Genomic DNA, 11,090 nt, shown 5'->3' on the forward strand with positions numbered 1-11,090 from the left:
TATGTAACATCGATCATGCTTGTGCGGTTCCACGGTTATTCCCCGTGACCCGAATGACCTCAGAGTAACCTAGGTCATGATACTTACAAAGGATGTCGGGTAAATAAATTATTATTTCACAACATGGCCGTGGTTCTGGTGTCGTACGTCGAGTTCTCCTGACAAACTTTGGTAAGATTTGGACATTTCTTTATTGAACATGACCAGTGACAGTGTCTGTATCGTTTTGTATAATCTTTATTGGACAATAAACTTTTCTTTGTGAATCACCACATAATGAAACCGGAAGACTGAAAAATGCTGACCGTACAGTGACTTTACATAAATGTATGTAACACTAACAGTAACACGTAAGCCAGTTGCATTTCTCAGTCAGTCTTTTCGGCGCATCACACCTGTTGTTTGAGACTCATAACACATAAACTCGCCTCTTGTTACGGGCATTTTCGAATATTTGGCTTGGATCACCAGACATTTTCCCCCAAGAAAGAAAGGATGAGTATGTCGATAGACCAACCATGTCTGATTTGAGGACTACAGCTGTTTTAACCCTTTTCTTGCCAGACAGTATCACTTCTCCATCAGCCAAGTCAGTAAAGAGCGGTATTGAGCCAAAACATGACGTATTTTCACCCACTTGGCTTGGTCTGTTATAGCATCTTTAGTCCAAAATAAAGTTTACAGTATTTATGTTTTCAACAGCCTTCAAAAGTACAGTATTATGTTAAAATACAACTTATGGAACATGTTGTGTTTCATTAATTTTACCATCTTGACCTGATGGTGAAATATGGACTTGGCAGGAAAAGGGTTAATCACAGGCATTCGACTCAATGCAAGCAAACCGTCACTGATGCAACCAGTATAAATATACTTTACCCATCTTTTTATTACACTGTTGCATCATTGACGGTTTGCTTGCATTGAGTTGAATGCCTGTGGTTCTAATAATACCTTAGTTGGGCGTGCAGCTGTGTTTGTGCTGTATCTGGCCCAAGTTGCCACTTTCAAAATGACTTACTCTGATTATACAAAACGAACAAATTAAAACGATCGTGGAGGTAGCACACACAGTAGTCAGTTTGATAATGGAGGTAATGCTTCATCTATGTCCAAGGTGTGATTGATATTTGTCGTACAACCTATTCTGATAACCCTCTGGTTCTGTCAAGTGTTTGGTTGTGTGTCCAGCAGACAAAGGGAACCATCCTACCTTTGATTCCCAAGATATTGTAACCAGAGGTGTCTTTACATTGGGGTAAAAGGGACTATGCCCAAACAATGACGGTTGAGGCAGTATAGCGTGTAAATGTCCAGAAACTGTGTGTCCCTGGCATTGCAAGATCAGGTTTGAAGCCATGCAATGCCAAGAACATAGACCTATAAAAGGGCCATTTGAGCATTCCAGCTCATGCTTGAATGTATTGATCAGCAATTTATATTAACCACTGAAAACTCTGAGAATTATGATACACTCTTTGTGGCCAGTACAAGCTAGCTCAACATCAAAAGTAAAATCTTTGACATGTCACCAAAAGGCTAGGCTGTAGTTGTGTCAGGAACTTAACTCATCCTGTGTAGGAATATGGAAGTGAAAATTAATAATCACAATTTAAATCTCAAATGCTTAAATTTACAAAAGCACTAGCAGCCTTAGCCCTGTGTTTATTCCAATGCAAGTGAACAGAACCGTGGAAAAGTTGTAGAGGCCAAAGAAGGATGAACAGGGAAGGGAATGGACAGAGGGTGTCACTCTTTGCCGTTCATCCTTCAGTTTTACCCATCTTTTTGGTACATCCTACAGGATTTCAATGTTATGGTTGGACTTGCAAGTGATAACTAGAAAGGAAGGTCAAAAGATATGGAAATGACATTCGCGTAGTGCTTAAATCTCACAAAGTCTTGACTGCCAAGTTGTATTGATTGGAAATAAAAAAAATTCACCTCTTTTTGTGCATCAGAAATGAAGAGGTCACGACGTGTCCCTGATGTCTTCAAAAAGAAAAGGAAGATAGCAGCAACGGCTGGTCAGCAGTCAGACTGGGGCAGTAATGATTGCTCAATTTCAAACCAAGGTAAGTTCATAGGGATTTATCTCTCTCTGGAAACCTATATAAAGGATTTTGGAGACATTGAATGCTGCTATTTCTGATAATTTAGGTGTTCTGAAACACACAGTGAAGCATTCTCAGAAATAGTTCCTAACTCTCTCTGCAGATGTGAATGCTGAGTTGCTGGGTTTTTAGGTAATATGCACAATCTGTAGCCCTAAAACATTAATTCTCAGACCCCTATTCAACCCCCCCCCAGCTCCCCGCGGCACCCCATCCTCTTCGGTCCAACTTTACCAGGTGAAAATGGCAGGCTGTAAAATCTGTGTTGATTTATGTAAGCACTTATCACAAAGAAAATTTTTGACTTGCTGACTTCCCAGCTATGACCCTGCTGTATACACTCACACAAACTGTGTTAAGAAGTAGAATTGTTAATGTTTCAATGTTGCCAAAGGGAAAATAGAAAAGACTTGATATATAGTATAAATACCTCAGAACTACGTGCACTTCTCTTACGTGAATGTAGTGATAGGTTTTGTTAGTGTTGTCAACTTATCCCAGTATTTTTAACGTATATCTTGTGTATGTTGATATTTATGAACATCATCAGTATCATATCATCATCATCATCATGAGAATCACAGCGTCACTGTTTTCATAACATGATGCAAAACAACAACTGAGCCATTTCTATATTTCCATTCACAGATTTGCCAAATGACACCAAAGCAGCCCTGCTGTACATCAAGACACTGTACCATATTGAATCATTCGACAGCCGAATACCTCATATTATTTTGAAGCATCAAGTGTATGGTGTTGTCCGCAACAAGACTCTTGTTGATCGGCAACTGGTGAGAGGCCAAAAGTCTTAGTTGATATTTTTTGTATCATGTCTTTTTAGCTCCGCTGTCAGCGACGCGGAGCTTATCAATAGGTTGATTTTCCGTCGTCGTCCGTCGTCCGTCAACAATTGCCTTCTCCTCTGAAACCTCAAGTCCGATTGCTTTGAAATTTTATATGCAGTTCACTTGGGGTGACCTCACTTAAGTTTGTTCAAATCGTGGTGAAATTTGCATATTTGTATTTTGGGGCATTTTTTGGTGTTTTTGGTAAAAAAATCCTCTTCTCTGAAACCGCTTGTCCGATTGCTTTGAAATTTGATATGCAGTTTACTTAGGGTGACTTCAGTCAGATTTGTTCAAATCGTGGTGAAATTTGCATATTTGTATTTTTAAGGCAATTTTTGTCATTTTTGGTAAAAAATCTTTAAAAATCTTCTTCTTCAAAACTACCAGTCAGACAGCTTTGATATTTGGTACATATGTCCCTAGGGATGATCTATTTCAGATTTGTTCAAATTGTGCAGAAATATGCAAATTTGCATTTTTAAGGCAATTTTTGCCATTTTTGGTCAAAAAATGTTTTTTTCAAAAAGTACTGGTCTGATAGTTTTGAAATTTGGTATACAGGTTTCTATAGATGAACTAAGTAATATATATTGAATTTCTGATGAAATCTGTAATTTTGTATTTTTGGGGCAATTTTTGCCATTTTTGGTCAAAAAATGTGTATTTCCAAAACTACTCATCTGATAGCTTTGAAATTTGGTATACAGGTTCCTACAGATGAACTAAATGATATTTATTGAAATTATGATGAAATCTGCAATTTTGTAATTTTGGGGCAATTTTTTCCATTTTTGGTCAAAAAATGTGTATTTCCAAAACTACTCATCTGATAGCTTTGCAATTTGGTATACAGGTTCCTACAGATCACCTTAATGATATTTATTGAAATTATGATGAAATCTGCAATTTTGTAATTTTGGGGCAATTTTTGCCATTTTTGGTCAAAAAATGTGTTTCTCAAAAAGTACTGGTCTGATAGCTTTGAAATTTGGTATACAGGTTTCTACAGATGAGCTAAGTAATATATATTGATTTTCTGATGAAATCTGTAATTTTGTATTTTGGGGCAATTTTTTGCCATTTTTGGTCAAAAAATGTGTATTTCCAAAACTACTCATCTGATAGCTTTGCAATTTGGTATACAGGTTCCTACAGATCACCTTAATGATATTTATTGAAATTATGATGAAATCTGCAATTTTGTAATTTTGGGGCAATTTTTGCCATTTTTGGTCAAAAAGTGTGTTTCTCAAAAAGTACTGGTCTTATAGCTTTGAAATTTGGTATACAGGTTACTACAGATGAGCTAAGTAATATATATTGAATTTCTGATGAAATCTGTAATTTTGTATTTTTGGGGCAATTTTTGCCATTTTTGGTCAAAAAATGTGTATTTCCAAAACTACTCATCTGATAGCTTTGAAATTTGGTATACAGGTTTCTATAGATGAACTAAATGATATTTATTGAAATAATGATGAAATCTGCAATTTTGAATTTTTAGGGCAATTTTTCCATTTTTTGGTCAAAAAATGTGTTTTCTCAAAAAGTACTGGTCAAACAGCTTTGAAATTTGGTATACAGGTTTCTATAGATGAACTAAATTTGATCGTTTGAAATTATGATGAAATCTGCAATTTTATTTTTTGGGGCAATGTTGCCATTGTGGTCAGAAAATTTCATTCTCAAAAACTACTCATCGGATAGCTTTTGTTTAAATGTTTTTAGGGATGATCCAATGTGATATATTCAAAGTATGATGAATTGTGTATTTTTGCAGCTTATTTTAGCCACTTTTTTCTGGCCATTGCATTGAGCTATCAAAGATTTCCACCTTCTTCATCAACATGTGTCAAAAATAGTTATTCTCTACATAAACACAGCGGAGCTATATCGGCCGCTAGGTCGCTTGTTTGCAATTCTTTTCGAATACATCCTAAATGCCAGCATATATACTCCTTTCTGACCAATAACAGAGTCTACTAGAATAGCAGAAGCCAGCTCCTTTGACTTGAGCCACTGCTAGTGTCCAATTTATTCATTGCTACCTCATTCCCTTAAGTAGAAGTCCAGCTATACCATCTTCAACAGTAGTATTGAACCACAATTTGCCATTTAAAGACTTGAAAAACACTGATTTATTTTACAACACTGATTTACTGCCAAGACTAAAGAACAATTGGTTTATGTGCAGCTGAGCTGTAATACAATTCAACATTACTATTGGGGGAATGTTATGTTTGTATTTATTTATTTATTTATTTATTTATTTATTTATTTATTCATCATCAGACTTCAAAAGCAGTCTCTCCATCCATTCCTATCATGAGGATGTGACCTATAATCTTCCAGTTATATGTCAGGAATTTCATTAACCACATCGCTACTTTAGATTTATTTTCTTGCCGCTTGTTATCAGTGAATATCTGCTCAGCAAACTCAGGCTATTTTATGAATGTACCATACATTAAAGAGTAGTATTACAAGGAAGCATTTGAAAGTATCGTCAATTCTTTGTGTTTGCAGGGACAACTGAAAGAGAAGAAAGAGATCAAGATGTTCAAACTAGGAGCAACAATAGATGAATACTGCATTGTGTTCACGGAGGACTACAAACAACATGTACTCAGGCAGTTGCCGGGTAACCCCGTTGTGGACAAGTTCCTGGAGACCGCTGTTGAAAAGTGTTGTGATGTCAGCCTCAACAAAGCCGCTATGATCGACGAGTTTCTTTTCACAGATGATGAAATCACGTATGTAATGAATATTATGTTACATTTCAGAAAACAAGGGAATACAATAAATTTCTCATAAAAAATACACAAATGATTAATTAATGTTCTGCAAGTAATGAATATATACAAAGATGCCATGTTGTCTTGTGCAATCAAAAGCCTGAAGAAAGATAATTGCGTTGTTGATGAAAAAAATGCAAGCGTAATCTTGCAATAATGAATGTACTGTATACTGAAGTATTGTGCGTTTAAAATAATAAATATTTGTTGCTCAGAAAAGTAAAGCTCCACAGAAATATCAGTTATCTCCCAATAAATTCAAGTGTGTGCTTTTAAAAATTCTTGATTCTTTCCATGAATTTTGTGTCATTAAATCAAATATAACAGGGTAAAGTTTTATTGAACTTTAAATACAGAACTCTGATTTCACCATATTACATAAATGTCAAAAACATCCTTACAATGCTGTCCATTACTGAAATTAAATTTGCAGGCAGCTGGTGAACGCTGGTTTGTTGACTGTTCGTGATATTGGTAGCTGGTGGATGGCCATCCCTGGTGCTGGAATATTTATGAAATCTTTCACAAAAGGTAAATTTGCATGTCCTGATTAACATTGTAAATTTTATAAATGATTTACATGTATAATTGATGTGAGGTCAAAGTTCATGATTTCCAATCACTTAGACAAAAATTATCTTAAGTTATCGTTAACTTACCAAGTATTTGACCATCTGTCTAGTAATTGTTCTTTGAATGTATTGCAGTGTAAAGCTAATACATATGGATGTTAGATGTGAGGGCAGTAGAGGTACATGTACATGTGTAAGTTTTCCAAATCTGAGTTCTTTCCTGATGTTGTTCCCCTCCTTTATTTCCAGGGAGGGAGACATTGCTGAGGACAATAAGGAAGGCAAAGTATCAAGAGATTCTACAGCAGGTAAAAATTTACAGCTAAAATCATTCTGTGTAATGAACTTGTCTAGTACCAACTCGGTGAAATTTTCAACAGATGGATCAAAACTATTTGCCTCTAACTGTTGGTGGTATCTAGACATGTCAAGTACAGACATGTTCTGAAAACGCTATGTTCAAAGAAAGAAAGGAAGCAGTTCTTCCGTGTTGATTCATGTCAGCGTCCAAAATAATGTGGAACTTATGAGCATTGCAATGTGTCACAGGATAGGTAATTCTATTTCTCCTATCAGTGAGGTAATGCTGTGTGTAATGTGTGTGTAATGCTGATATCATAGATCAGACATGGATATTTTAATCAAGTTCAAAGTCTATTCACAGACCCTGAAAAAAAAGAGATTCTATGATCTAATTAAAACGTCTCCACAGACTGTTTCCTGATACATTAAAGTGCAGCCATCTTGTTGAAAAAAACAATGGGCTTGGAGCAAAAGTTGCAGCAAAAATAGTGCTTTTCACTGTTGCTTTTACCATCTAGGAACTTGAAGAAAGGAAACTTATTGCAGTGAAGAAGCTTGGTATGACTTATCACATGCTGGATATCATTGGTGCAGAGTTTGTTACAAGGTAAAGACTTTTCAACTGTTCATTTAACCATAACAAATTACAAGTTTTCCCATGTCAATATTATATCAAACAAACAACGTGAACTTGCTCTCGCCCATGTTGTCCTACATTGTTGCATATTCAAATACCAGGAGAAGATGAGACGAGTATCTTACATATCACTTCTAAATAAATGTGCAACACTGGTTGCCAAGAACCAACATGACAATAAACACTATCTTTCGATATTGTGGCTCTCCAAACAAGGATACTGTGTTTCCAAGGAGAACTTGTTCGGAATTGAACTCCCCATGTACATATTATGATCATCTTGGTGACGTGTGTGAATCTTCAACAGCGTGTAGTCTTTTTACTTGACACTCAATTCAGGGGGTCATCTGATTGTACCATGAAGCAGATAGTGATCAGCTATGTCATCGTTGGATACACCGCTTCTGAAATTGACACTTGAGTGTGCTGGTGTATCGGCGTGTTTGGTATTATTACGTACCTATCATGGTCCCAATTTGTAATGCTTTTTCTTTTCTCCACTCAGGATCCAGACTACATCAGGCTGGTTGCTGAGACTAAGTGAATAACATGAAACTAGCAGGGAATGTGTACATGATGTCTGCGTGACAAAAAAAGACATCTATAGATGCTGAAAGCGATTTGAGTGGAGAGATGTTTATGTCTGCCAAGCTATGGAGGACGAGTCCATGGTACTTTGCAAGGTTTATAAGGGAAAGACCACCAGTCACCATGAATGTCAATCTTTTGCAGAAAAGGGCTTCAGGCTTTGTATCATGAACTTTGAATGAATGATGGTTGGAATTAAATCACCAAAGACACATTAAATCAAACACACACATTAATTTTTTTACTCAGGAGACTTTATAAAGTAAAGGACTTTTTCAGGAAAGTATTGTAGAATACCAGAAGATCAAAAGGGAAAAATAATTTAAAGACATAAGCAATTTTGTTGGTGTAATGTGTGTAGTAGAGACTTTGAGTTTACCAGGATATCATTAAGCTGCTGAGACACAATGAAATATATCTTGTGCATAAAATTGATTTATTCTCAAGAAATTGTAGGAATTTTTTACTTCTCCACACCTTTTGTACAGCCCACTCAGTACTACCACTTCTTTGGCATTATTTCTATTTCTGAGACATAAAGTAAATGAAATATTGTATCAGTAAGTTAGGAGACAAACTGTGGAAGGCATTACTTGGTATGATCAGTGGGTCAGCAAATTCAGTGGTCTAATTGCTTGGATCACCATTTTTCTTTGTCAATTCTTGAGGTGTCAGACTGTACAGTTCTTGTGATTGATTTCTGTGTTGTTCTGATACTAAAAAAGATTATTTCAAAAATGTATGATCATCTGCAACTATTTACTGAAATAACCTATCCCATCCAGAAATTTACAAAAACTAAATTTAAATGTATCTGCTGGAATGGCTGAAAGATGGGTAAAAAAGTAGCTTTAATTTTACTTTGGACTTTAAAAAAGACCTATTGTATTTTTTTCTTGTCTTTTTTCTGATACTATTGCTGTTCATTGTGACTGAGTATTTCCAATCTCCATACAGAGATTGTAGCGGTGTGGAAAATTAAAACATAGCTAGGGAGTCTCAGCAGTAGCCACACTAATCTCTGCCACAGGCGACGGATTTCACCAACTTTTTGGGTATTGCACATTTTCCATGACATATATTTTTTTGTCTTTTTATATATAATACTTCAACCCCCCCCCCCCCCCCCCCCAAGTAGATAAATGAATAATACATTAGTTTCTTGAAAACCCTCTAGCTTGGTTCAAACTAGCACTGCTGCCCCACCGCGCTTCAATCTCTGTATGGAGATTAGTCTGTTCTTGATGCAAAAAATTAATTCACTAGGGTCTGTGTGAAGTAGATCCTATCCAGTCTTAATCTTCCCCAGCCACCGCTAAGATTCTCTTCTTTATCATTTCTGTGAAGATCAGTACACACCGAGTAGGTCACAAAAAACTTTGTGCCAAAGGGAAAACAGTGTGAAGCAACTACATGTATATTGATAATCACTGAATGAGTTTTCTCCTTTGAGGCTGATAAGCACCATAGTCTACCGTGCTATAGATGTAGCGTTCAGAGAGTAGGAAAAGAGTGTGCGCTTTCACAATTATCAGATTTGTGTTTTTGTTCTATTTATTTTTCTGAACTGCAATGGAAATTATTAAATGATTTTATAAAATTTTATAAGGCACCAAGTGTCAATCAAATGTGTTGAGCGGTTTTTTTTGTTGCCATTAACTTCATCACATGGGAATTTCTTTCAGTAGAATGATGTTTCATCACAGGGTGTAAAATGTCTTTTGTCATTCATTGCAACAAGATCAATTCATCCTACCACCTTGGCATGTATGTTGTGTTCAATATCTTGTCATGTCAATGATGGAAGGTATCAGCAATGGCAACGGTGATCAGCAGGCCATCTTTAGAAGAGGCTGGAAAGACTGCTCAACGCAGCATGTAAAAGTTAAGGCTGTAATACCTTAGGTTGTTCGAATGACTCATTCAGAGACATCCAAAGTAAAAGGCCTGCGCCTTCATTGGTGATCCCATCAGATATGCTTACATTTGTTCAGTCATGTATATAAAAATCAATGAACAGTGAACGAAAAACTCCGTGTGAGGTAAAATTTACAAGACCATTTCATACTTCTGAAATTTTTACGTTGGTGACGGCACAAAACCTATAGAAAATGCATGTCGATAAAAGACTCCTCAAAATGTGATGTGGGCTTAAACACCCCTGTCCCAATGCACCAGGTTGACACGGGCAGGCAGAACCATGGACAGAAAATGTTGGCAGCCATTTTGAATGTCAAATATCGGTAAATAATGTTAGCGAATATGTTTATCTGGTGCCAAACTTTTGCACATTGACTCCTGATTTTTACTCTTGATATGGTGAGAGGATGGTTGATAGTTTCATCGAGGACAGTTTGAGCAACAATTTAAGTCTGTCACTTCCGAGGCGCATACTACCTTAAAGGTTAGACTTTTGCTTGTCATGGGAAGAGAAGTCCGTGCTTATTAAATCAAGCTTTCATCAGTCGTGAAGGTTTCGACAGTAGCATACTTTAGCCTGTAGATTCAACAATTACAAACTATGTAGTGTTGAGTGGTTGCCGCTTACCAACGATATTGTTCTATCCAGGGAGGGCTCGTAGTCTATGAAACTCTCGGAATGTCAGCAAAAGTTTACCGACGACAATCATTCCCGTGCCAAAGCCAATCAAATGCATAGGTTTTCAGTTCAGTTCATTATTCACCGCCTACGACCAGAGTCTCCTCCTACAAGGAATACAAACCTGGCTAGATGGTTAAATTCAGGCAAGCAGATTAAATTGGCAGGGAGTTGTCGACGAAGCAAAAGAATTGCTGATGAAATACTACAATTTGAGTGTTATGAGGCATCTTGTCCTGACCAGACGCGAGCAAGTCTTAAAGTACCGTAAATACCGATTAGACTAAGAAATGAATTATCAACACGATTGGAACAAATTTGGGATAATTGGATGGTGAAGTAATGTCGATTTCATCTACAAATGTAATCTCATCTACTTTTCTTTGTATAGCACACACTTGTTTTATGAGTAACTTGTAATATTGCGACATTCAACTATAGGACACCGAACATTTTTGAGAAATTTGAAAAATATGAAAATCCAATTATCCCAGATTAGGGACCGTTCAGTTTTTACGGCCTGGGGGGGGGGGGGGCCGGCAAAATCTTGTCGCCGGTGTTCAAAAAAATATAGACCCCCCCTGCATTTTTCGCGAAAAAATGATGACCCCCCTTTGTCAGACGAAAAATT

General features: G+C 36.6%; 1 protein-coding gene across 2 annotated transcripts; it reads left to right on the plus strand.

Moving 5' to 3' along the window:
* Positions 1-52: 52 nt before the first annotated feature.
* On the plus strand, positions 53-8,986 carry LOC139151724 (inactive serine/threonine-protein kinase 19-like). Of its 2 annotated transcripts, none has more exons than XM_070724700.1 (8): positions 53-171; positions 1,962-2,075; positions 2,763-2,908; positions 5,492-5,718; positions 6,194-6,291; positions 6,582-6,640; positions 7,154-7,242; positions 7,778-8,986. In XM_070724700.1, exons 2-8 carry the CDS (start codon positions 1,964-1,966, stop codon positions 7,818-7,820), a joined length of 774 nt encoding a protein of 257 aa, XP_070580801.1. In that variant the 5' UTR covers positions 53-171; positions 1,962-1,963; the 3' UTR covers positions 7,821-8,986. The 2 variants fall into 2 exon arrangements, with proteins under 2 accessions (XP_070580801.1, XP_070580800.1); XM_070724699.1 differs by lacking the exon at positions 53-171 and adding an exon at positions 480-499.
* Positions 8,987-11,090: the final 2,104 nt, after the last annotated feature.

The sequence above is a fragment of the Ptychodera flava genome, chromosome 15 (genome assembly GCF_041260155.1).
Source record: "Ptychodera flava strain L36383 chromosome 15, AS_Pfla_20210202, whole genome shotgun sequence".
In the NCBI taxonomy this organism is placed as follows: Eukaryota; Metazoa; Hemichordata; class Enteropneusta; family Ptychoderidae; genus Ptychodera; species Ptychodera flava.